The 26,951-nt window shown below is 40.6% G+C and overlaps 1 protein-coding gene across 3 annotated transcripts in view; it reads left to right on the top strand.

Annotated features, from left to right (window-relative positions):
* The window catches only part of Fars2 (phenylalanyl-tRNA synthetase 2, mitochondrial), a 380,900-nt gene that overhangs the window by 192,246 nt on the left and 161,703 nt on the right, over nt 1–26,951 (top strand). For all 3 annotated transcript variants that reach the window (XM_041632916.1, XM_041632915.1, XM_041632917.1), the window contains one exon: nt 22,868–23,028. In XM_041632916.1, coding sequence (XP_041488850.1) covers nt 22,868–23,028 — 161 coding nt within the window. The remainder of the gene's footprint in view (nt 1–22,867; nt 23,029–26,951) is intronic.

The raw sequence follows: 26,951 nt of genomic DNA, 5'->3' as shown, positions 1-26,951 counted from the left end.
GAGCATTGAATCTCCTGGGAGTAGAATTACAAACAGTTGCCAGCACCATGTGGGTGGTAGGAATTGTACCTGACTCCTTCTGAAGAGCGGCTGTTGCTCTTTCCTTTTGAGACATCTTTCTAGCCCATGATTGAAGAACTTAAAACATATTATTTTAATAAAGAGGCTCTTATTATTGTGTAAGAAGCAGTGAAAATAATGTAAGAGCCAGATGTTAGGGAGAATCAGAGAGAAACTCTATCTTCTGCCCATGACAAAACTCTGCCCTCATGAATGAACTCACATGCACACAAGAGCTAGACAGCTAACATTCCAGGTTGGAAGGAACTGGGGCTGTGAGTGTCAGTCCCTAACGAAGAAGCAATTGACAGTTGTTGGCTTCTGGAGGAGGAAGAGAGGTTTTCCTTTAAGCTTGGACCTTTGGTTGGTTGGCCATGCTTTAGTGGATGGCTCCATACCCATGCCTACATGGGCATCACAAATTGAGTTATTTAAGAAAAGAACAAAGCAAAACATTAACTTGTATGTGGGAGTTGATCTGGGAAGAGTTGGGGGAGGGATGGAGTGTGAATATTGTCAAAATGTATTTATGTATGTCTGAAATTCTCAAAGAATTAATCTAAATACTGTGATGCTTTGAATGAGATGTCTGCCATAAGTCTCATGCATTTGAATACTTGGTCCCAGTTAGTGACTGTGTGGGAAGGACTCAGAGTCCTGACCTTGTGGGAGGATGTATGTCACTGGGAATGAGATTAAGGTTTCATATGCCTTTTGCAATCCCCGGTGTGCTCACTGCTTCTGTTTGTGGAGCAGGGTGAGGGCTCTCAGAAGCAATTTCCTACTGCCTGTTGCCTCTTCACCCTGATGTGATAGTTATGGGCTCTTGTTCCTTTGGAATCCCCAAGTAAACTTTTTTTTTTCCTATAAGTTTCTTTGATCATGTGTTTTATCACAGCCATAGAGAAGTAACTAAGAAGTTGGTACCAGGAAATGGACCTTGCTGTGGACAGACCCGACCACATGCTTTTATAGAAGAATGTGGGTGGTCCCTGTCCAAACTCAGTCCTGCCTACGACCTTTGGTGAATTTCTTAAAAGTGTTGTCCAGTCCTCACCTGGCCAGTTCCCACAGTGTCATGCTAAGCAAATAACAGATTTTTGAGAAAGCTGATAATAGTCTTCTCTCTTGACCTGAAGCACTACTTTCTTGACTCTGTGTCAAAGACTCCTGCTGGACCCTAAGGTAAGCCAAGCCTGAGAACATCATAAATCCAGTTCAGAGACAGAGTATAATGCTGGGTTTATTTCTTAAAGAATTTTTAAAAATTGTGTCTGTGTGTTTGTGTGTGTGTGTAAAACATATTTCAGAGGACAACTTTCAGGAGTTGGTTCCATACTTTCTCTACTATGTGGCTTTCAGTGATTCAACTCAGGTTGGCAAACTTGGCCCTCACCATCTTGCTCTTCTCTGAGGGTGTATATATGTTTGTTTGTTTAAGTTTTGTGTGTAGGTCTTATCTGTAATCTCAGAACTGAGGATGCTGAAATAGGAGGATTGTCAGGAGTTTGAGGCCACACTGGGCTATATATTGATCTGTAGGCAAGCCTGGGCTACTGAGTTAGACCCTTTCTCAAAATGGGGAACAAATAAACTAACTCAGTAAAATGAATGTTAGAACCATGAGAGCCAAAAACAAGCCTTTGAGTAGAAGTGTGGTTACAGCTGTTGTCCTAATCGTCACGCTTGTTTGCACAGTGTTTTGTACTTGGCTTGGCATAAAGGAAGTGACCTGTCTCATCACATATCCCTTTGTGGGTTATGTTTTTAAAATTCTTGTTAAGAAAAATGTGAAACATTCCCGCTAATACAGAGAAATATATCATAAACATTCAGTTTACATTACCACTTCTGAGAACATGTTACAGATAGGAATGCAGCCTCCTACATTTCCCTCCTTACCCAGGCAGCAATGTATGAGAGTCCTGTTTAATCTACCTTCTTGCTAATGTTTTTCGTTGTCACACTGAAGATTTTGCCAATCCTACTGAGTCAAAAATGATGCAGCTGTATTTTCCAAATTACTCTTGGAGTTTCTGAGAATAGATAATGCATGGAAGTGAGTTTTCAAAGAACTACAGTCCCCAAAGCAGTAAAATATTGATTTAAAGTCATGATGAATTTATTACAATAGAAAATGAGAGAGTATCAACATGTACATATGTTAGTGAATTGGAATATTTTGGACATCCTCTTGGATTTTGATTGGCCACTGAATGATGGATTTGGCTGCTACCCTCAAAGAAATCAGGGTCAGGCTTCTTTGGACAGATCTAATGTCAGGAACCTGTTCCTGCCTCATTCTGGATAAAGCCAATACTAATGATGAACTCTGGTTCTTGGAAGCTTTTTGGCATGCTTACAGAGGTTCTTAGAAGTCTTTCTGGTATAACACTTTTGTTTTTCTGGTTTGCTTCTCTTGAAGTTTCCTAGATACTAATTTCTAAAATGGCCAAGTCCTAGAGGCTCTAAGTCCCAGAGGTTTCCTTTGATCTTTAATTTTATCTAAGATTTAGGTTTTGGTGATCAACATATAGTAGACATTGGTATTTGGTAACCTTTGGTATCTGGAGTAGAAGTTGATAGTTGACACTGATGGTGAGAAACCATCAATGTATGTTGAGGGTATGTCAGTATGTATGTATGCCTTGCCTACCAAAACTAAACCAACAAGATATGGGTCTCCTTCAGCCCATTATCTTGTCAGCGAAGAAGCAGAAAACCTATGTATTGGTCTGAATGAAAATGACCCCTATAGGCCTATAAGAAGTAGCACTATTAGGAGGTGTGGCCTTGTTGGAAGAAATGTGTTACAGGGGGTGGGCTTTGAGGTTTCAGCTCAAGCCAAGTCCAGTGGTTCACTTGCTATTCCTGCTGCCCACCAATCCAGATGTAGAACTCTTAACTACTTCTCTGGCACCATGTCTGCCTGTGTGCAGCCATACTTCCGTGTTGCTATGGTCATGGTGTCTCTTAACAGCAATAGAATTCCACCTAAGATGATCTGCATCCCCCATGGTACCCTAGTGTCCCTTGTGTATTGTTTCCATGGGCACTACACACTTAATTGTTGTTGGGAGAGAGCACAACCAAATTTCCTTTATTTTCATCCTAAAACAGAAAGCCACTACCAGAACAAAGAATTGTAAAGTTTGAAAAGCTTTCCTGGGTATTATGACCATCCTGTGGATGCTAAGAGACAATTAAAATTCTGACATTGCCAAGAATGTGTTGTCAGTTTTCATTATAGAAACTTCTAGAAATCATGATTCAACAGCCCCTCTGGGTGGCCTGTTTTATTGCATTATTCTTTAGATTTTCAGGGATTTCACTTGTTAGATTTTAGCCAAATGCTTACTTAATGCACAGTTACATTTTAGGAATGTCATCTTCATAACTGTATATAAGTGGTCATGTTTCTATAAATCTCCATAACCTAAGTAAAAATATACCGAGTTATCAAAATTATTTGTAAGTGATAAAATGGCATTGGTTTTAAGAATGTGGTACCACTCCAAGGTGATGCCACCCTTCAGTGACTTTAGATTCCTCCATTTTTCAGAATCTTAAGCCTTATTGACATCAGGATCAGTTAGGCCATTGCTGCACTAACAGCATACTTTCATCCTGAACGACTTAATTCACTGTGTTACAGGAGGAGCTTTTCATCCCGGCTGCCCAGCTAGCATAGTCCCCGAAGTAATCACAGAAATTGTATTAATTAAATCACTGCCTGGCCCATTATTTCTAGCTAACTCTCACATCTTGAATTAACTCATTTCTAACAATTTGTGTAACACCATGAGGTCGTGGCTTACCAGGAAAGATTCTAACCAGCGTCAGTCTCAAGCAGGAGCTTCATGGCGCCTGCCACTCTGCTCTTCTTCCCAGCATTCAGTTCTGTCTACTTCACCTACCTAAGTTTGGCCCTATCAAAAGGCCAAGGCAGTTTCTCTGTTCAACCAATGAAAGCAACACATAGACAGAAGGACCTCCTACACCATCACTGATTGTTTACTTTTCATTCACACTATTGTGGAATTTCCTGTCATAATCATAACATCTGGAACCTGTAACCACCAAGGTTACTACAACAAGGGAAGAGAGAACTGAGGATCTCCAAGGAATAGACCTCTGTTTGCTTAGACATCAATAACAGAGCTGCAGTGAATGGTCTCAGGGTGTTTGCAAAGGTGACTGTGAGCTGTGGCTCCTTTATCTGGGAAGGAGAGTGAACCTAGGGTGCCTTTCAAGCAGCATTTACTCGAAGTGTTGGTGTTAGTGTGACTTGACCAGGGCACTTGGCACTGTGTTCCACAGAGTGCATTTTACCATTTCGGTCTGCCTGATTAACACATATTATTATAGAAGTTTCATGTGCTCAGATTGGCAGAAGTATGTTTTTGGCTTTGCCAACTGATATCTTATTTTTATCCAATGTCCTTTTAAGTTCCCCCTCCATCTGTTTTCCTTCTTATATTACATATCCATGGCTAAAAGTTATGTTGGATTTGTTTGGGGAGAGTGACTTGATGTAATGGATAAAATTTTAAGATTTAACATTGGAAGAAAAAAGGATACAATTAGAGAATTGGAACCCATTAACTCACAATATTCAGCTTTCTTTTCCTTCGTGTCTACTCAGTTTAGCATGTGCTACTCTAATTAGGATGATTGCCTGTTACTAGCATGATAAGGAAAGCTGGGGACAGAGGAAACAGTAAGGAAGAGGGAACCCAGTGAGACCTTTTGGTTTGGAGAGGAGGGAGGAGGGAAATGGGACTGTAAAGCTGCCTTTGGTGGAGAGATGCTGTCTGTATGGAGCAATGAAGACACTACACACAAACACACGTCTTTAAATACAGCACAGACAAACACCCTCCAGTTCCTCTGATGACCCTTTGCACTGATGTTGGCCTTTAGAATTTTCCAGGTGTCATTAAATTTTCCCCTCCTTTCATGAGGCAGCTACTTTTTCTTTCTGAGGAGGTAGAGGAAGACAGTTAGTTAATGAGGCCTCCAAGGAGGACATCTGGCAAAGAACAGTGAATGTTTAGCTTTTACATATCTAGTATGGATGCGGGAATGAGTAGTCTCACCTCTCTTACAGTTGGTTACTGTGGTTTGGATTGTAAATATCCCACAAAGACTTGTTCCCTAGGGTTTACTCTTGGGATATGGAAAAGCTTTGAGATAACAGTGCCCTGTAGGTGGTCATTGAGAACATTTCCCTGAAGAGGACTATGGAATTCCTGCCTCTCTCTTTTGCTTCCTAGACATGAGGAAACAGGTTTTTACTTTCGTATGCTCAGAGGTGCAAATAATGACAAACTTAATCCTCTGAAACAGTGAGCCCAAACAAACCTTTTCATGTCAGTTATCTGGGGCATTTTGTTGCAGTGATGGAAACCTCACATATGTCCCCAGGGTGTGTGCTTCCTAGACTGTGGAACTTCTCCTGGTGCTAGCAAGTATTCCACTTACCACTTTCCTATACTTCCGTCTTTGAAACCACAGTGGTACCTACAAAGAAGCAGTTTTCTGTTGGGCCTCCCACCAAATAGTTCACAAAGTGACACCAATGCTGGAGGGAGTCCAAAACAAGATACATAGCTCATGGTCAAGGCCAGAGCTTTTGTGTGGAAGAGAGGCATCAGGAGGGTACTGAACTCTACACACAAAACGGACTCATAGTTGGGGCCTGTTGTCGCATGGGAGGAGGGAACTACAGAGAGTTCTAGATTCTCTTGAACTTCACATAAGATGTCCTGTGAGCATGAGAAGAGTTCCGAGTGTATGGTGTGAACTCTTTGCCCACAGGGAAGCCTGAGGCAGGTTTTGAAAGGAGCGTGGCCCTTGCTGAGTGGCATGTCCCTAGCTTCCCAGACTGCTTCATGATAAATAACATGAGGGTCTTCCTCCTTGGAACTTCTGTCCTGAGCCTTTTTTCCCTTTAATAACTTTTCAGTCACCCTCAATTTCCAAATGGGAACATTGACTCAGAGAGTGATTTCATAGGTTGTCTAGGTTACCTGTTAGTTAAGTGATATAGCTGGAATTCGTCTGCCTCCAAGGTCAGTGTTTTTAGCTAATCTACTCTTTAAGTATACTAGCAGCAGTAATTAAACTAGTGCTGAGAGAATGGCAAAAGCCATTGACTTACTAGAACCCACTTTTCCCTGCCCAAGTGGGAGCAGCTTTCTGCCATGGCCCTTATGTCCTTGCACCCCTCTAGAGCAGGTGCTGTCGTGTTTAAGAAGCTGAGCAGGAAGTGGCTGCTAAATGTGCCTTTGTGGAGCAGAGCAGCGTTGGAATTCGTCCTTCCCTTGATGTGCTCTGCTGGGGAGCTTCTGGAAGATGAAGGGTGCTGGCTCATGGCCTATGTTTATCCACCTGTGCGCAGACTCTGCCTTCTTCCAAGCAAGTAGAACTGCCCTACCCCCTAGAGAATTCACCTGTCCACTTGTACTGAGAAGTTTTCCTCTTCTCAGACTAGCTTTGCGAGCCCACAAATTTCCAGGAAAGGTAAGAACTCAGGCTGCTAGGAACCAGAGTTTACAGTGCGGGAAACGGCATGGCATTGTTTCCCTTCAGGAACCCGGGCAACACTATCCATCAGTACTAGGTAGGTGTGATGGTACACTCCCTTACTCTCAGCACACACAAGGCAGAGACAAATCTCTGAAAATTTGAGGCCAGCCTGGTCACAGAGTGAAGGCTAGGCCAACCAGGGCTATATAGTCAGACACTTTCTCTTAAGCATATATATGCATTAGTAATTGATTCTGGTTTGAAAGGAGGAAAGAGTAGTTGGGATTGATTTGAGTAATGTGTCATGGGAAGGGGATCCTGTAAAAAGGAAGAGAAGTAGCCATGCCTCGTGGTGAGCATCTTTAATCCTATCACTTGGGAGGCAGAGACAGGTGGATCTCTGTCAGTTTGACACCAACCTGGTCTAAAAAACAAGTGCCAGGACAGTCAAGGCTACACAGTGAGGCCCTGTTTTAGAAAGGAAGGAAGGAAGGGAGGAGGGAAGGACAGGAAAAAAGAAAAAAGGAAAAAGAAAATGAGAAGGGAAGGAAGTAATTGAATGGTGACTCATAACCTCTTCAGATGAATTCCCTGTGTTCAGGGGAGAGTGACAACCACAGGCCCCTTACTAGAATGCTTTCACTATACTGTGAGGGTATGATAGGCAAGATTCTTCATGGGAGTGGAAATTTTACACTTGCTGTGGGGTGGAGATTGTAGATGCATGTGCGTTGTAAGAACAGGTGCAAGAAATTTCTCCAATTTCCCTATGGTATTTATTGGAAAGTAAGCTGCCAAGTTAATAGTGATACAAATCCTTAATCTACCAAAGATCCTCAACTTTTGCTTGATGTCATTTGTGTGGGTATTTAATTCTAATGATTTTCTGTTTTATTTTATGTGCATTGGTGTTTGTCTGCATTGTATGTATGAGGGTACCAGATACCCTGAAACTGGAATTACAGGTGCTGGTATTTGAGCCAATTCTTCTAGAAGAGGAGTCAGTGCTCTTAACTGCTGAGCCATCTTTCCAGCCTGTCTAATGTTTTTCTAAAGTCAAAATGTGAAGCCATTCTGTCACCACCAGGATCCTCCTTATTACCTTTCATTACCATGATCGCCCTTCTCCCAAGCTGCTCCCAAACTGCTCTCCCAAGCTGCTCTGCCTAATCCTGACCATTACTGATCTCTCTGTTTCTGTAATTGTATTATTCAATATTGACACAAAAGGGAATCATATAGGATATGATTAAGGATGGTGAGTCATGGGGTCTGGTGTGTCTTACCAGCTTTCATCCCTTATTGTACAGTATCATGCCATGGTGTGTCTCACAGCTGTTCTGATCATGTACTAATTGAAGGATATCTGTCAATTGCCTGAGGCCCCTTGGTTCATAGAATGGGTTGGCCTTCTTGGGGTTAGTTGACTTTTTCTTATTTTTTTTTAACTAAAAAGTATTGGTTAATATATGTGTAATGTTAATTGTTGGGCAATATTATTGTGAGGAGTGTGGTTTTTGTTTATGCTGCATTTATTTGACTCTGTGAAGTTGTGATTCTTTGCCTGTCTAAAATACTTGATGGTCTAAAAAAGAGCTGAGTGGCCAATAGTGAGTCAGAAACAAGGATAGTCAGGGCTGGCAGGCAGAGAGTATAAATAGAAGGAAAAACGAGGAAAAGAGGGAGCAAGAGAACATGGAGAGGTGGATGCTAGGGACCAACCACCCAGCCACGAAGTAATAGTGAAAGTAAGATTTGCAGAAGTAAGAAAAGGAAAAAACCCAGAGGTAATCAGGATAATTTAAGTTAAGAAAAGCTGACAGGACATTAGCCAAGCTAAGGCTGGTTGTTTATAGATAAGAATACGCCTCAGTGTATTATTTGAGAGCCGGGTGGTGGGCCCCTCAAAAAGCCAAAAGAGAAAAACATCACAACAGTTAATAGAAAAACGTTTACTTCTATTATTCTAGTCAAGTTCCCTGTGTTCCAAGATGTTATAAAATATTGCATACAACGGTGGGGGCTAAGTCCTTGAAAACCTCACGATGATATTAGTCATGATCCTCCCTCCAGACCCTAATCCTGTGTACCTTATGAGAATGTGCTCTCTGGTGATGCCAACTACAAAGGAAAGTGGCTTAGTGTTGGTGAGCAGAGCTAAAGCCAGAGAGGAAGGACGGCAAACAAGGCACATTCACACAGTTGTCCTTTCCATATATGGGACAGATAGTGCCAAACTCTTCAGCGTTGGCTCAGAAATGTTGTCTTTTGATAATTAGCATGACTCCAGTCAAGAAATTATAGAGGTCTGTGGATTTTGTGTTTGGGCTAACATGAAAGGACACCTATTCTCTTGGTGTAGATGATTATGAAGCAGATGGTCTAACAAATATGTAACTTTGTAAATTTCCAAGTTCTGGAGCAAACCCAGGGAGGAAGCAGTTTTCCTCAGCTCCTCCTATTGATTGGTTTTCTGTTGGGAAAGGTCAACGGCAGCAGTGAAAGAGCACAATTAATATCTGTCCAATAGCATTCGGTGATACGATCCAGCACTTGCTGTATTGACAAGTGAGATTGATGCCCGGGGTGACAGCTGCAGCACATAGGGAGACTGAGCTCAAGATGGGCTGTGCAGTTCCTCCCAGCGCTCCTGGAAGACAAGCCTTGTTTCTTACTTACTTTTCCGTTGGGAGTGGGATGCAGTTTGATTTTTTTTTTTTAAGGTTTGTTTTTAAATGTCATCTTTTAATTATACTTTGGATAATGATGAAGAGATATGCAATTTGGTTATGAGAATAAATCTTAAAAGGCTCAGTGACTCCTTTATCTGCTGCTTAAAACAACTCCCACTAGTAAAGAGTGTTTCATTAATTGTCACTGCTTGGGAATTGTGGAATTAGAACAGTTGACATTCCTTTCATCATTCATAGACTTAAGTGGCAGTAGCATTACTTACTCTAAATTAAGTTCCTTTCCTGGCTGAAAAAGATTACAACAGTGTCATACGAAATCGAGCACTGTTAACTTTTATTTTGGAAAGCTGTTTGTCTATTGGAGAGATGAAAACAACGGTCACTGCTTTTCATAGAGAAAGACATGAGACATCTGGTTTGATACTTTAGGGATTCCAGCTATGGGCTAAAATGTTTGAAAGGGACATTGTTACGTTTCATGTCTTCCACACCTGTAAAGGTATAGGGCATTCTTCTTAATATGTACATGATGTGTATATGTCTTACATATGTGTGTATACCATGCATGTATGTGGGTGTGTGAGTGTTGATGCACACACATTAAGTGGACTGGTGAACAAATGATAACTTAAGTGTATATATTTTCTATTTAGGCCACTGCGTTGTATTTTATACCTGGCAGTTCCTGGGCTTTTCTTTTTTGCTCAGGAAAGGAAGGGCTGGGTCAGGTGACTAAGTACTAGCAGAGCAATAAGTGGCTATTGTCTCTGTAGAAAAATTATATTCACCCTGATGCCCAAGACAAGGCTCTTGGAATCAAAGTGTCCTGATAATTTGTGCCTAGGGGATTTCCTGAACCTTCTTCCTTTTCTGCTCGGTTGTCTTGAAAGACTTTATAATATAGGGAACTACCTGATTTCTGCCTTGTTTTCTGCTTGTGGACTTTTTTTGATAACTCTTGTTTATAAAGAAATCTAGTGTGAGTGCAAGCATTTTCCAGCCCTGGCAAGTGTGTGCAGCATTTTTGGAGTGTTTTCTCAAGCACATTTTATGGCTGTGACTTACCTTGTGAGAAGCAGCATATAATGATTCCACATTTAATTGGGCGTGAAATTTAATGATCACCTTAGTGTACTTTTAAGTATTACCCAGTTTCTTTCAGGATCACCAGCAAATTTGAAAGAGTATATATTATTACTTAAATATTTGTATGCAGTTTAAGCAATTTAAAAACAAAACAGAGTAAGTAATAATGTGAAAACTGCCTCTCTTGTGGTGGTTCATGCCTGGAATAATAACACTTGAGAGGCTGAGGCAGGATGATTGCTGGGAATCAGAGATGAACTTGTATTACATAGTTCCAGGATAGCCTGAGCTATCTCAAAACAGACAAATGGGCTAGAGTTCTAGTTTGCTTGGTACACTGCTTGCCTAGTGCTCTTGAAGATTTGATTCTTAGAACCACATAAAAGCAGGCATGGTGGCCCATACCAATAATCCTAGCCCTGGGAAACTAGAAACAGAAGTTTCAGAAGTTCGGAGGTCATCTTTGGCTATATAATAACAAAAGGCAACCCTTCATTTCAAGTCTTGTAGTAGCACAGTCCTGTAATCCCAGCATTCAGTGGGGGAGGCAGGAGGCAAGAGATCCATGCGAGTTTGGGCTACTTAGTGAGACCCTGGCCACAAACAAATGAACAGTAAATAAATCACAGTTTCTTTCTTTAAAATGCAAAATATTTTTAGTATTAAAGTATAAGATAGTTAAACAAAGCTTTTAAGCTCTGAGGAGGCTGAATTTTACAGTAAGATAACTTGTTTGCAACATGTTATTTTAAAGAATTTTACACCGAAATTTGAAGGAAATAGGCTAAAATGTAAGAAAATGTTTTGGGATAGTTTGAGGGAGGCATTAAGAGCATACAAACTCCTGTTCGGTGACTCGAATACCACTGTATTTAGCTTTTAATTCTTGATAAACGCTGAGAGAAGCATGATGTGTGATATTCTCATGTTTTTTAAGCTGTGAATTTTCCTGCACTGCGCTCCGTCCAGTTTGTTCAGCGTGGCCAGTGCTATGTTTCTGCCTCCATTTGGCTGCCTTATTTTTGCATCTGGTTGGTAATCTCTCCCCCAACACCCTGCAGTCACTTAAGAGCTTTTCTGATATACTTTTCCAAACATACTTTTAAGCCCATTTTAAAGTAACTCCTTCTTCCTCTGTAATCCCAAAGAACCTCATTTTTAGCACACACAGGATTTATGGCTCTCACCTCTTTGCTTTGAAAGCATATATTCCTTAGTGGCCTGAGCTCTCAAGCTCTGTGCTCCTGGATTCTCATCCTAGATCTGGCACTTACTAACTATTGGCCAACTAACTCCAGTGCCAGCTCTCCTTAGAGACATTTCCACTTTAGACTTAGAGAAGCCAGGCAGCTATGTTTCTTTGGCCCTTTAAAACTCAGTGACCTAGCCAGCTAGCTCAGGGAGGTAGCCTTAAGAAGTAAGGAGTACTAGGAAAGCATTCTTTCTCTGTACAACACCAGATAATTACAGGACTACTCATGGCAACCATTTGTGAGAGCAAGACAGGAAGATAAAAGAGAAAGGGTCCTTTATTGTAACTGGAGGTTTCTCGTCCTACCTGGTCCTGCAGCTACTTTTAAAATCACTACTCAGAGACTTAATATAAATTAAAAACTGTTTGGCCTATTAGCTCATGCTTATTATTAACTAGCTCTTACATCTTAATTAAATCCATTTCGATTAGTTTATATTTTACCACAAGACTTGTGGCTTGTTACCTCATATCTTGCTTCTTAGGCAGCTGCTTGCCTTTCCCTGACCCTGCCTTCTATTTCCCTGTCTCAGTCTGGCTTTCCTGCCTACCTATATTCTGCCCTGCCATAGGCCAAAGCCGCTTCTTTATTAACCAATGGTAGGAAAACATATTCACAGTATACAGAAGAGTATCCCACATCAGAAGTTTGTTCCTAGGCATGACAGTGTTAATATCTTTCCTGAGTGAGATGATAAAACCACTTCACTCCATAGGGAAAAAAGTCTTCATTATTCCTGTGGGGCTGTACTTTTACGTTGTGGTGCATATTGAAGAAAACAGCTAGAGTAAAGCACCAAGTTACCCTCTTGAGGTGTCCCTGACACTGTTTGATTCAAGTCTCTTCTCTCTCTATAAGGAGTAGCCGATAGTATATTTATTAATTTAATATCCATAATACCTTTGTGATGAATCTTTATAATTTTCTTTGACTAGTTTCTTCTCTCTCTCTCTCTCTCTCTCTCTCTCTCTCTCTTTCTCTCTCACTCTCTCTCTCTCTCTGTCCAGAATTCCTAAATGCTTCCTAATCTACTTTCATTGCTATTTACAATGAATGTTCATAATATTATTAATACTCACAGCTCCATCTCTGGTGTCATTGAGACCTGAACTTTGGCTCTGCACATCTACTAGGGAATGGTACTTTGACTTTGAAGAAGGCAGTCTGAGAACAGATGAAAGCTGGAAGCTGATATTTGCTGTCCTTAGGGAAAGTAACCAGAAAGAAGTCTGTTCATTGAAATTGCCCTTTATCTCCATCAAGACTTGTCATCCAAATAGCTTTCTATATTTCTCTCCCTATTGCTCATCATCTAAGGTTTTATACATCTTTCAGCAAGAAGCAAAACCATAGTTAATGGTGGAGTAAGTCACATAGCTTGTCATTATTCATTTCAAAGACAGATGTAATGTGAAGATTCAAGGCTCTTTTGTAGGGATCAGGCTCTACACTTACCTGCTTCTTCTTAGTACACTAGCATTCAACCACCAGCTTGTTGCCTCCTGATTTGCTGGCTGGTACATTCTAGTCATTGTATTCTCTAGTGACAGTAGCTAATGTGTTAAGAGGAGAGTTCTAAAGGGTCCTTTACCAGAGGTGAAACTCTAGCCAATGAGTGCTATAGTAGATTTCTCTTCCTATCTGCCCATTCACCATCCATGCCTTTTCCTTGAGCAGGTATTTGAAGAGGAATCAGGCCCTTGGGGGTTGGTACTTCACTATTCAAATTGCACAGAGCATGCTAGCAGCTGGGAAGGCTACCCATACAACACCTGGATTAAAGTCTAAAGGATCAAAAGGGTGAAAATTCCTGACTTTCAAGTCTCTCAGGGAAATTGAGGATGCCTGTAGAGGGGAGTCCCTCTGGCAATCATGTCATGTACTATTGATTTGCAAATGCTCCAGAAACTTCTGTTTCTCTTAGGTACATAAAACCAAATCCTGTACCCAGAAAGAAAGGGCCTGGACCAAAGTGAGTTCCATGAGGCAGATGCAGGTATCTGTGTACTGCGAGTGGTGCACAGTGCAGTGTTCTAAGGAGAACTCTTTTCATGGCCAGTTCACAGTCTGCTCCAAAATTCTGCCTTTGGATCATGTGAGGGACTTAATGACAGAAGTGTGTGGGGTCAAGGATATATAGAGCTAGAGAAATTTTTCAGACAGGAGATTGATCTTGGGGCTCAGCTGGAAAAGTCATCATCCAGTGGCCTGTCCCTGAGGAAAAAGCTGAAGAAGTGAAGCTAAAAGGAGGCCAAGGACCACATCGTAGGTAGGAAGAGGAGAAATAAGAATGGATGTCGCTACATAGGCCTCTCTAGTCCTGCCTCTGTGTGCATAGTGTCTCTCTGGGCAATGTACTGCTTGCTTTTCCTATGAGGGTCATTGTATGTAATGATGCAGGGAGGCAAAAGCTTTCATCCAGGGCCACTTCTAAGCACTAGTGCTGTTAGCTGACCCAGGATCAGTTCTGTGTGCATATGCAGGTCAGATCTAGCATAAAGGCCATTTTTGGAATAGTCAGACCCCACATAGATGCCTCCTGGTACATCTGATGTAAGGGGTTTTGCTAGCTTTCATGGCCTATGACAAAGTCAATCTGGAAACAAGCACTTCTGAAATAGAAGGCTCATAGGTGGAATGCAGTGCTCAGGTGTTTGGAAAGGCCTAAGGCGACCCCTCTAAGTTACTGTTTCAACATGAATCTAGGGAACTAGCCACCGGATATGTACTTGAGCTGTCCATAGCTTTGAGTTCCAGCATTGATAAAGCCTAGGTACCAATCTGTCTGTTTCCATGTCTTCATTGTCAGGAATAAAATCAAGACATACAGTATGGGTGAAATGTCCTGGAATTGATGGCATTCCATGAGGGACGCATAGTAATTGATAGGTTATTCAGTGTTTTGTGTGACAGCTATCTAGGGCACATGTTACCAGAAGTTGAAGATTTCCCATATTTTAAACACTTTTGACAAAAAATGGTGTATATATACTTAATATAGTGCAAAAACTCCTTTTAATAGGTAGAAATTTAAATCTTTCTTTTAGCCCTTGGCCTTGTGAAAAAGAGTGATCAATTAATAGCAGCAGATAGGGCTGTTACCTTACCACATCCCTGTTGTTGGGGAAGAAAGTCAACCAGAAGGAAAGCGTGTGCTCATGCCCACACACAGAGTCCGCCTAGTCAGCCATGGGGAGGGGAAAATGAGGAACACATGTACTTCTGCATGTTGCCTTCTCCTCTGGGTGACATCTCCTCTGGAGTGCCATCTCTGAGGTCACCTGTGTGGCTCCAGCTGCTGGGAGTCGGCAGTATGGCCTGCCCTTTAACAATAAACCCGGCATAGAAGCTCATACCTGTACAGGAAGGCCAGGAATTTAGAAACACTCCTTGCTTTATAGTGAGTTTGAGACAAGACTGGTCAATAAGAAACTTTGCCCTTATATTAAAAAAAAAGAAAGAAAAGTTAAGTCACTTCTGTTAAAATGTTACCTCAATGTATACATATATGATTGATAAAATCTCTTGCAAACAAAAAAAATAACTGAAAGCTTGTTGTTAAATATGAAATTCTCTGTAAGATTATTAGTTTCCATGAAGCAAGTAAAGTGAGAATGAAAAGGTTTTGAGATGTCTTTCCTTCCTGGCATTCTGCTTTCTTTGCAGATTCTTACTGAGCACTAGTTTTATGCCAAATATCTAGGAAGCTCCTGGAGCTGTGTCAGTGATTAGAAGGCCAAGATGCTGTCCAGGGTGTCTTAGAAGTCTGGTGACAAATAAAGACTTGGGACAGTAGGAGGGATAGGAGGGATGGGAGGGATAGGATGAGGTGGTATTTTGTGAAGAAGCAGACTGCAGCAGAGGTTAGCATATGTGTTGGGGGACATGTTTGTTCTTATTTGTCATGTGTATTGGGGGGGGATCCCCGAGAAGAGGACATCCAAACAGAGACGTCCACAGATGGAAGAAGACCACAGAGTAGGTACCATGTCACATCAACAGCATCAAAGTTGGCTGTACCTGTGTCTTTCCAAGGTCATGGAGACCAGAGACCATAGCAAAGAACACTTGACAGATTTATCTTTAATTTTGTTGTTAAATGTTAAAATTACTCCTTCTGCTATAATTTATATTTCATTGAGCATTTACTTAGATTCAGTGCAAGTTAAGTCCTTTAAAGTGAACTACAAAACTTCAGAGTTGTTAAACTTTTTCAAATTGTTTTTTACTTAGTTATAAAATACTTCATGTGTAGTGAATATATAAAGCTTGCCTTGTTAGCTTGTCTGAACTGTACAGTTCACCACTGGTTTCAAAATAGTTTCCCTTCCTCCATCAGCAGCTTTGTACCCATTAAACAAGAACTCCCCAGTCATCCTTCCCACCCTGGGAACTACTAATCAGCTTGCTGTCTTCATGAGTTTGTCTCTTCTAGAGACCATGCATTTTGTGCTTGGCTTCTTTGTGTAGCATACTACTTACAGAAGTCACATTGCTGTGCAATCTATTAGAACGTCATTAATTTTCCACCCAATCATATTCAGTTATATGTAAATCATGCATTTTCCTCAACCCTGCATTGCTGTGTGACAATGGTCTTGTATTAATGAAACACTGATTGGCCAGTAGCCAGGCAGGAAGTATAGGCGGGGTGACAAGAACAGGAGAATTCTGGGAGGAGGAAACTGTGAGTCTGCAGTCTCCCAGCCCATAGAGAAAGCAAGATGAGAATGCCTTGCTGATTATGTGGCTAACACAGATAAGAATTATGGGCTAATTTAAGATGTAAGAAAGAGTAAGCCAGGTGGTCATGACACATGCCTTTAATCCCAGCACTCGGGAGGCAGAGGCAGGTGGATCTGTGAGTTCAAGGTCAGCCTGGTCTACAAGAGCTAGTTCCAGGATGGGCTCTAAAACTACAGCAAAACCCTGTCTCGAAAAAGCAAAAAAAAAAAAAAAAAAAAAAAAAAAGGAAGAAAGAAAGTTAATAAGAAGCCTGAGCTAATAGTCCAACCAGTTTATGATTAATGTAGATCTCCGTGTGTTTCTTTGGGACTGTTTGGCTGTGAGACTGGGCAGAACAGAAACCTCTATCAACACTTCATCTATTGAAATGCTTATTAGTTATTACCACCATTTGACTTGGATCAATAGCACTGAACACCAGTATGCAATTGTTTGAGTAGGGGAAGGAAGAGAGAATGAAGAGAAGGAGACTGAATGCATTACTGTGACATATTATGAACCTATAAGATTTTTCTGTTTTAAGAATCAACCCCAGGCATTGTACGTGCTAGATGAATGCTGTACATGTGAGCTGCTGCCTTCCAAACCTAATTCAGTGACTTCTTTGGAGTCACCAAACCTGCTTTTTGTTTTTATTGTTAAATGTGTGAAGTAGTTTCTCATTGTAGTTTTAATTTGAACTTCCTAGTTACTAATAATATTTAAGCATCTTACTATGTTGGCCACTTGTGTATTGGGGAATTTGTGCAAATATTTGCCCCCTTTTAAGTAGGGCTGTCTGTGGTTGCACTGGAAATTCCATTCTCACCTTTTAACAGTCAACCTTTATCAGACACGTGACAGATCTTTCCTACCATTCTCTAGGGTATGGTTTCACAGTCCTGAAGTATATTGATGTACAAAAAAAAAAAATAGTTGATGAAACTCAGCTTCTTTCTTTGGTTTCCTGTGCTTTTGGAGGTGGAGGGAGATCCCCCCCCAAGTTTTTGAAGAGTTTTAAACTTTTAAGCCTTAAATTTAGATTTCCAACCTATTTTAGGTTTTGAATAAAGTGTCAGGTGGGGGCAGACAAGATGGCTTAGAGGCAGGTTTTGTTTTTTTTTTTTTTGCCAAGCTCTAACTACTTTGTTCTTTCTGATGCTCTTGTAAATTAAGTTTTTTTTTAATCAAATTGTTCATTATTGATGTTTGGATATATAATTAATTTTAACAATTTGATTATATATTATTTTTGTAATTTTGGTTATGTATTACTCAACTTCTCTGAATTTGTAAGTTCATGTTTTTCATAGACTCATTAAAGTTTTCTACATGGAAAATGTACCATCTATAAATAGAAATAATTATATTTTGTAATTTTTAAATGGGTATCTTTTATCTCTTGTTCTTGCCTAATTTTGTGTGTGAATAGTAGTGGGGGTTACCAAACACGCTTGTCAGTTCTTCACCACTCAATATGATGTTAGCTATGAGTTATTCATACACAGTCTTTTTCATGGAGAGGAATTCCATTGTGTTCTAATTATTGAAAATTTATTTAATCATGAAAGAATGCTGCATTTTATCAAATGCTTTTCAGTATTAATTATGATAATGATGTGTTTTTTGCCTTTTTTCAACTAGCTTGCTGTATTACTTTCATTGGGTCTTATGTTTTGCATTTACCCTTGCATGCATTCCTGCACAAATCCCATTTGATCATAGTGTATAATCCTTTTAATATGCTGCTGGATTTGGTTTGCTAGTAATTTGTTGAGGATTTATGCATCTATGTTCATAGGGATATTGGCCTGTTTTTTTTTTTTTATTTCCTAGCATGCCCCTCTGAAATTTTACTTTACTTTAAAACTCTATTATCTCTAGTTTTAATGAATTTTCCCCTCATGTTATAACTGCTGAAGAAATTTTCTTCTGGGAATTCCTTTACTTTTTTTTTTTTATAAGAGCCAAGAATGCATACTGCTATTTGTTAGCATGGCAAGGGTTTAGAATGCAAAACTATGAAAGGAGACCATGAAAGCTTTAGTAATTACAGCTTTTGAAAGATTTGTTTTTATTTGTGTGGCTGCCAGGTGCATGTGAGTAAAGGTGCCCATGATGCAGAAGAGGGCACTGGATCTCTTGGAGGTATAGTTACAGATGGTGTAAATGGTTGCGTGTGGGCACTGAGACCCGAATTCAGAGCCTCTGAAAAATCAGCACATGCCCTATTGAGCCAATTCCTTAGACTTAAATTATATCCCTAGTGAAGATTTTATCCTGTCTCCCAGGGGTTAAATAGGCCATTGACAGAAAATTGTAGATGAAAGAGGAAAGACCCTCTCAGCGTCTGAGGAAAGAGAATCGCAATCTTCCCCTGTTCAATGGTGGTATCGGCCTGTGTGCTTTTTCTAGCCTCCCTCACCTTGGAATTATATTTACTTTAAATTTTATCTTTAGTTTTATAATCTTTGTTTTCATGTTGCAATCTCAGATGGAAATCTGAGACACTGATTAATATTTCAGTCCCTTCTCGGTAGCTGTAGAGGCAAGGGCCTGAAGGGCCAGCCATCCCATAAGCACACCCACGGATTAGAATCATCTAAAACCATAGGATCAGTTTTGTTACTCTACTTTCACAGTGATCATATTTTGCTGTCTTTTCTTCCACTGCCTACCTCCTACTCTTCCTCTCTTCCCATAACTTTCCCTTCTCTGGACTCTCACACTCTCTTCCTCTCATGCCGTGACTGGCCTTCTTTCTTTCATAGGATATTCAATCATTGCAGAACGGCATCCATTAGAATGCCTGGGTGCCTCTCATCACAGGGGTTCTGTTGGTAAGGATGCCCGCCTGGAGACTCTGTCTTCCTGTAGTCTGTGGTTCTAGAATGAAGAGGAAATGCTACTGTAAGCTCTGTCCAAACTTGAACACCTGTCAGTTCATTACAGCCAGCTATACTGAAGAGCCGAAAGATGGTACCCACTTCAGCTGACAATGGTTTCCAGTGTTGTTTATTTATGGCTTGCTCTCTTTCACAAACAATTTGAAGCACCTTATAAAATACATAGAAGAGGGTAGAATAAGTAGTTGAAATAATCAGAGCAATATGGAAATCAGGATATGGAAATAAACCTTGGATAGGAGTCACATAGACTTAAATCATGGGTGTTTTTTTTCTTCAATTGTTGAGTGGATGTACATGTTTTGCTCTAAGTTTCCACAGGGTTAAAATAAAAAGTGAATTATTATGACCAATTATGTAATGCATAGCATCCTCAAAGTTAAAAACACCCCAGTTGTTCTGGAAGAACCCTTTTCTGTTCATAGCACTCGGGAATTTTCTTCGATCTGCGATCTACTTATTCCCTGAAGCCTCCCGTGGAAGACTATGTTTGGTAACCAGCATCCCTTAACAGGCCTTCCTGGCATTGTCTTAATAATTTAACGAACCATGGTATAGTGCTGAGTGTATTTCAGATATAAGTCTAGGTGGGACCAAAACAAGGTGCTTTGAAGATGAAATTTGTTACAGCTCAGCAAACCATGTTCTTTCTTGAAATCTCCTATGCTGATTGAGTGTCACACATTGAAGTAATAAAGGCAGTGGCGGGGCTGCGTCCCCAACACCCCAGCCGCCTGCCCGGCTAGCTTATGCCCTGAAATAACAACACACAAACTGTATTCATTTAATCACTGCTTGGCCCTTCTGCCCTAGCCCTTACTGGCTAATTCTGATATCCCGATCAACCCATCTCTAATAATCGGTGAGCACCGGTCTTACCGGGAAGATTCTAGCCTAGTCCATCCTGGGTCGAGCTTCATGGCGTGTGTCTGCCTGGGAGCTGGGAGTATGGCGTCTCCCTGAGGCGTCTGCTCCCGAGAGCAGAGCGGTGGAGTCTCTGCCCTCACTTCCTCTTCCTCCCAGCGTTCTGTTCTGTTTACTCCTCCCACCTATCCTCTAACCAATAAAATGGGCCAGGGCAGTGCCTTTATTAGCCAATGACCTTCCTCCATCAACACATAAGCAAGCTTTTATAGTTTTTGAAAAGACAATATGTCTGTGGGGGGAGGGGTGATTACAGATTTCTGGGGAGTCTAGAGTTGTAAAATTCCCTTATGTTGAAGTTACAAGTTTTGTGAGTTGCTTGATGTGGATGCTGGAAATCAAACTGTAGTCCTCTGCAAGATCAATACATGCTATTAATCACTGAGACATCTCTCCAACCCATCAACCAAACCTTCTGGCCATAACAAGGAAGAGAAGAATCATGTTAGAGCAGGCATTGGCAGGAAGCTCATCTGGAGTTCCCAAGCTCACTTCTCAGCACACCAAGGTATTAGAGTATTTGTTCCTCAGGGTTGTAGGAATGAGGTCCCCATTTCTTCTTGCAGATCCTTAAGTCTTCCAAAGGCCATATGGCTGTTCATGGCCATCAAAGTCCATTCTCTCTCATCTGTAAGAATGGAATCTTACATAAAAGAGGCTAATCACAGGCATGAAATCTCATTCTTTATGGGTTCTCACCACACTCAAAGGGCTTTCTCTAGGACATGTGCGTGGAGGTGGAGCCACTTCTGACTACCATGGGACCCTGTTCATCATGGTGTTCAGTTGGAATGGTGTTTCTTTCGTGAGCTCTTCATAGATGCTCTTCTGTGCCTTCATCCACATAGCATTTCATACAATCTCTTACTCTGCGTCCTCTATGTGAACTACGGCCTTAGAATTCATGACTGTGTCAGAATCTGACCAGGACACTTTGCCTTTGAATACTCATTTCCCAACTGCTTGCTTGCTCTTTCCACATTCCTGAGATAGCTTATAAAACATTAACAGTGGTATTTTTAAAAAGGTGATGTTTTATTGAATTTTTTATGTAATATATCCTACTTACAGTTTCCACGCCCTCTCTTCCTCTCAGTTCTCCCCACCTCACCTCTCAGTCAAATCTACCCCCTTTTGTCTCTCATTAGAAAACAAACAGTTTCTAAGGATTACAATATATTATGTTATAATATAATGTAATGATAAAACAAAAAAAATACATCAGAATAGGATAAAACAAACAAAAAGAAAAAGAGTTCCAGAAAAGGCACAAAAACATAGATGCAGTGACCCACTCATTCATACACTTGTAAATAACATAAAAATACAATACCAGAAGCCATAATATATATGCAGTGGACATTTATGACTAGAGAGAGAGACAGAGAGAGATAAAGATAAAATTAATGAAGAAAAGGGCTCAATATGACATTATGAGACAGAGAACCTACAAAGGTGTTGTGGAGTTAATTTTCTGTGCTGTCTACTGTTTGACATGCAGACTACTCTTAAGAATAGTTTGTTTCCCCAGTGAGACTCCCTTGCAAGTGGTTATCAATTGGAGATAGCTTATGGGTTAAGGACGGGGGCATGTGTACAATTCGTAAAGACTTGATACTGTTTTTCAATTGTCAGCCATCTGCAGTGGCACATTTTGAAGATTTATCTCTGTATAGCTAGCTAATTAGGGAGAGATCTTATCTTCCTTTCTCTTAAGTGATCTGCATATAGGCTACTAATGTTTGAATCAGAGCAAACACAGATTACAGGAAATCCTAATTCAGAGGCAGGAGCCAGGGGTTCGACTTGGAGCTGGGGCAATGACTCGGCACGTAGAGTATTTGCTATGCTAGCATGAGGACCTGACTTTGCATCCCCAGTATGCAAATAAAAAGCCAGGCATGACAGTAAATGCAAGCCTGTCATCCCAGTGCTGGGAAGATGAAGACAGAAGGATCTCCAGGACTTGCTGGCTAACAAGTCTCACTGAATTGGCAAATTTTGGGTTCATTAAGAGACCCTATCTCCAAAATATGATATAAAGGCTGGCAATGGTTAAGAACACTTCATTCTTGCAGAAGATCCAGGTTCCACACCTAGCACCCATCTGGCAGCTCACAACCACCTGGAGTTACAGTTCCAGAGGTTCCAATGCTCTCTTTTGGCCTTTGTGAGCACTATATGCATGTACATACATGTGGTTCACAGACATACATGGAGGCAAAACAACCATATACATAAAATAAAAATAAATAAATCTTTTAAAAATAGAGTACAAAGGGGACTAAGAAAGGTACCTGCTGCTGACATCTGGCTCCAACACAAACACTTGCTCCTTTACCCACAAATGCACTCAAATGTACACACACACACACACACACACACACACACACACACACACGGTGCAGGAGGGAGAGAAGACTGGAGGAGAACTATGTGGATGAACAAGCTTCCCCTTTGAATTTTATTGAGAAGCTAAAGACACTCCCAGCTGGTATGATTCCAGAGAGCTTCCAGGGGGATATGAGTGTGGAAATGAAGAAAATGTAAGATTAAACATTGTCTTAGATGAGTCCACTCTTCAGCCCTGCCACTAAGAGTCATTGCCAGTGTTCATCAGAGCACACCAGGCATCTGTGCGAACTTGATGCTTTCCTAAATGCACATTTTACTTTGTTTCTTCTCACAGCTGGTGCTCAAGATCAAATTGGCTGGGCTTTTGGTCTTGGGTTAGAAAGACTGGCAATGATCCTCTACGACATCCCTGACATCCGCCTCTTCTGGAGTGAGGACGAGCGCTTCCTGAAGCAGTTCCGCGTGTCAGACATCAATCAGAAGGTCAAGTTTCAGGTAGGATGACTATAAGAATTAGGATAATGTTGATAAAAATTGTCATCAAAATAGAGGAGGATCTTCTTATTGAAAACTATAGAATTTTTAAATATTATTTTAGAATTCAGGATGACAATCTTGACTGTCAGCTTGATGGGTTTTAAAGTTATCATGGAAACAAATCTGTGGGCATTTCTTTAAGGTGTTGTGGTTTGGATAAATATGGCCCCATAGACTCCTGTGTTTAAGTGCTTGGTCCATATGGAGTGGCACTATTAGGGAGTTTGGCCTTGTTGGAGGAAGTGTGCCACTGTGGAGCTACAGTTTGAGGTCTCATATATGCTCAATCCATGCTCAATGACACAGTTGCGCTGTGCTGTCCAGAAGGCATTGTTTGCTGTCGTCATCCACTGCCTATGGCTTTACAATCTTTCCACTCCTTCTTTGGCAGTGGTCCCTTTGATATTGGAAGTGTGTGTGTTATAGATGTCCCATTTGGATTTGAACATTCTATTGTTTTATTCTCTTCACCTTGACTAGTTGTAGGTTACCGTCTACTGAAAAAAAATAAAAGCTTCTCTGATGAGGCTTGAGAGGTATATTAATATGAGGTATAATGACATAATGGTAGGTCATTGGGAGTTATTTTAATATCATGTCCTTTTACTGTAGAAATTGTAAATTGATCTCTAGGTTCTATGTCCTGTCTGGCCACAGGTATCTGGATCTTATAACAGTATAAAATATGGGTTTCATCTTGTAGAGCAGGCCTAAGTCTAATCAAATACTGTTGGTTGCTTCTAGGACATTTATGGAACTATAGTATTTGTGAGCTTATCTAAACAGGCAAGTTGTTATTATAGCTCCCAGTTTTCATATCTCAGTAAGACTGATAACTTTCTTCATCCAGTGGTGTGCATAACACTGCTTAGCACTATGAAAGCCATTCATTAGTTTTTAGATCAGTCTAAGCTTGATTTCTCCATATTCTATTGCACTGTAGTTCAGTGTTTCTTCAGCAACAGGATTTGGAAGGTGACTAAGAGCAATGGCAAATGCCTGTAATATGTGATGGCCTGTGGGACCTTACAGACCAACAACTCCAAAAGAGGTAACCCATTCCTGACACTGGGCTTTTGATTTGTTAAGCTATGGTGTATTCTTTGGACATTGTTGTCCTGTTAGAGAGTAACTCCATTTAATCTTTCTCTCTCTCTTTTTCTCTCTCCATCTCTTGTTCTATCTATCTATCTATCTATCTATCTATCTATCTATCTATCTATCATGTGTGTGTGTATGTGTGTATCTATATATACACACACACACACATAATTTTTTTCATCTTCATACAAACCTAAGTATATCTGGAAAAAAGGAATCCTAATTGAGATAATACCTCCATATGATTAGCCTGTGGGCAAGTCTGTAAGGTGTTATTATTATCAGTGATTCATGTGAGAGGGGCCTATCCACTGTGGGCAGTGCCATTGTTGGCGAGGTAGTCCCAGGGTGTATATATGAATGTAGGCTGAGCAAATGAGTAAACATAATTCCTACATGGTTTCTGCTTCAGTTCCTACCTCCAGGTTCCTGCCTTGAGGGTTTTTTTTTTTTATTGTTTTTATTGAGCTATACATTTTTCTCTGCTTCCCTCCTTTCCTTACCCCTTCCCTTCTGCCCTCTCCCATGATACTCATGCTCCCAATTTACTTGGGAAATTTTGTCTTTTTCTACTTCCCATGTACATTAGATCCATATGTATCTCTCTTAGGGTTCTTATTGTTGTCTAGGTTCTCTGGACTTGTGAGTTGTAGGCTGGTTTTTCTTTGCTTTAGGTCTAAAAGCCACTTTTGACTAGTACGGATTACATTTGTCTTTCTGGGTCTGGGTTACCTCACTCAATATGATGTTTTCTATATCTATCCATTTGCCCGCAAATTTGAAGATGTCATTATATTTTGCACTGTGTAGTACTCCATTGTACAAGTGTACCTCATTTTCCTTATCCATTCTTTGCTGGAGGCTGCCTTGATATTTTGCTCTGACTTCCCCTTATTGATGGAGTATGAGCTGAGAGTTGTAAGATGAAATAAATCCTTCTTTCCCAAAGTTATTTCAGGTCTTGGTGGTGGGTTTTTTGTTTTGTTTTATTTTGTGGGGGGGGGGTTGTTTGTTTGTTTTTAAGATACGGTTTTACTGTGTAGCCCTGGTTGTCCTGGACCTCATTCTGTAGACCAGACTGGCCATAAACTAACAGAGATCCACTTACTTCTGGCTCCTGAGTTCTGGGATTAAAGGCTGTACCACCATCATTCTGCAGGTCTTGGTGTTTTATCACAGCAGTATGTTGACCAAGGTTTCTGTCCACCCAGTCCTGAAGTCATTCAGCCCCAAAGAAACACACAAAGGTCTACAGTTATTATAAAACTGGTCAGCCCATTAGCTCAGGCTTCTTAGTTTTATAATTAATGTAGACCTCTGTGTGTTTCTTTGGGACTGAATGACTGCCGTACCGGGTGGGACAGAAACCTTAGTCAACAGCAGTAGAGACCCTCATTAAGACCAAGTCTTCTACAGTAGCTGTTTTCTCATGCAAACATTTCAGAAGGTGTAGTTTTTCCTTTCTTTCTTTCTTTCTTTCTTTCTTTCTTTCTTTAAAAAAAATCTTTGGGGGCTCACTACCCATCTGCCAAATAAATACACAGAGACTTAATTTATCTTCTGAATGTCTTGTTTCTAACCAGCTTTTCTATCTTAAATTATCCTGTTTCTCTTTAACTATGTTTTGCCTCTGGATTTTTTTTTCTTTCTTCTACATATTTTTCTTTCCTTCTTACTCTGTAGCTGGCTGTGTGGCTGAGTAGCTGTCCCGTCCCCTGGCATCCACTTCTTCTTCACCGTTTCTTGTTCCTCTCTCTTCTTTTGGGCCTAGATTTCTCCTACTTATTCTCTCTGCTTGGCAGCCCCACCTCTGTGCTGTCTAGCTATTGCTGTTCAACTCTTTAGTAGACCATTCAGGTGTTTTAGGTAGGCAAAGTAACACAGCTTCACAGAGTTAATCAAATGCACCATAAAATAATGCAAAACATCTTAGCATCATTAAACAAATATTCCCCAGCATAAATCAATGTAGCACATCTTAATCTAGTATTTCACAAGAAGGTCTTTGGTGTTAATTATCCCTCCCTATACTCCCTCTACTCTGCTCTCCAAGTTTCAAGATTATTGTTAAGATTATTCTTCTTTCCTGATTTTTAGCACTGTGTTCTCCCCACCCACTCACCCCCGCCTTTCCCATGGAAGCCCCTACCATGACCTCTTAATTTCTTCATCCAGTAACTAATTCCAAGACCACTTCTATACTTTAAGGTATTTGTTATAAATACCTTAAATACAAGAAACCAAAGTATGTATCAGTTTCTATTGTTGCTTTGACACATGACTACAGAGTCAGAGGTTTAAGCAATATGAAGTTGTGTCCTTTCCTTAATGTAGTAATTGGCCTGTCCAAAGTCAAGGTAGCAGTAGGTGTGCTTCCTTAGAGCGTTTCCTGGGGACAATCTGTTCCTGTGCTTTTGCCAGCTCTCTAGGCCCTAACATGACTATGTATCACATGGACTCTTTACCCCCTGGCATCTCATCACTTCTTCTGAATTTTTGCCTCCTTCTTAGAAGGATTCCTATGATTCCATGGTGTTAGCAACATAGTTCAGAAAGGTCTTACCTGGTTTTTGTTTGTTTGTCTTATTTTGTTTAGTTTGAGAGTTAGTCTAATTGTGTTGCCCTGACTTCCTTTGAAGTTGTTGTGTATACCAGGCTGTCCTCAAACTCCCAAATATCAATGTGCTTCTTGGAAGGCATCCAAGTGATGAGAATCAAAGTATGCACCACCATGTCCAGCCTGTCCAGACCTTTCCTCTGTAAAGGCATAGGGACATATT

Source organism: Microtus oregoni, unplaced genomic scaffold (assembly GCF_018167655.1).
Source record: "Microtus oregoni isolate MIOR12 unplaced genomic scaffold, Mior012 000042F_ref0000377, whole genome shotgun sequence".
Lineage (NCBI taxonomy): Eukaryota > Metazoa > Chordata > Mammalia > Rodentia > Cricetidae > Microtus > Microtus oregoni.
Note: the sequence above shows the minus strand (reverse complement) of the source record. Positions and strands in the feature narration are given on the sequence as shown.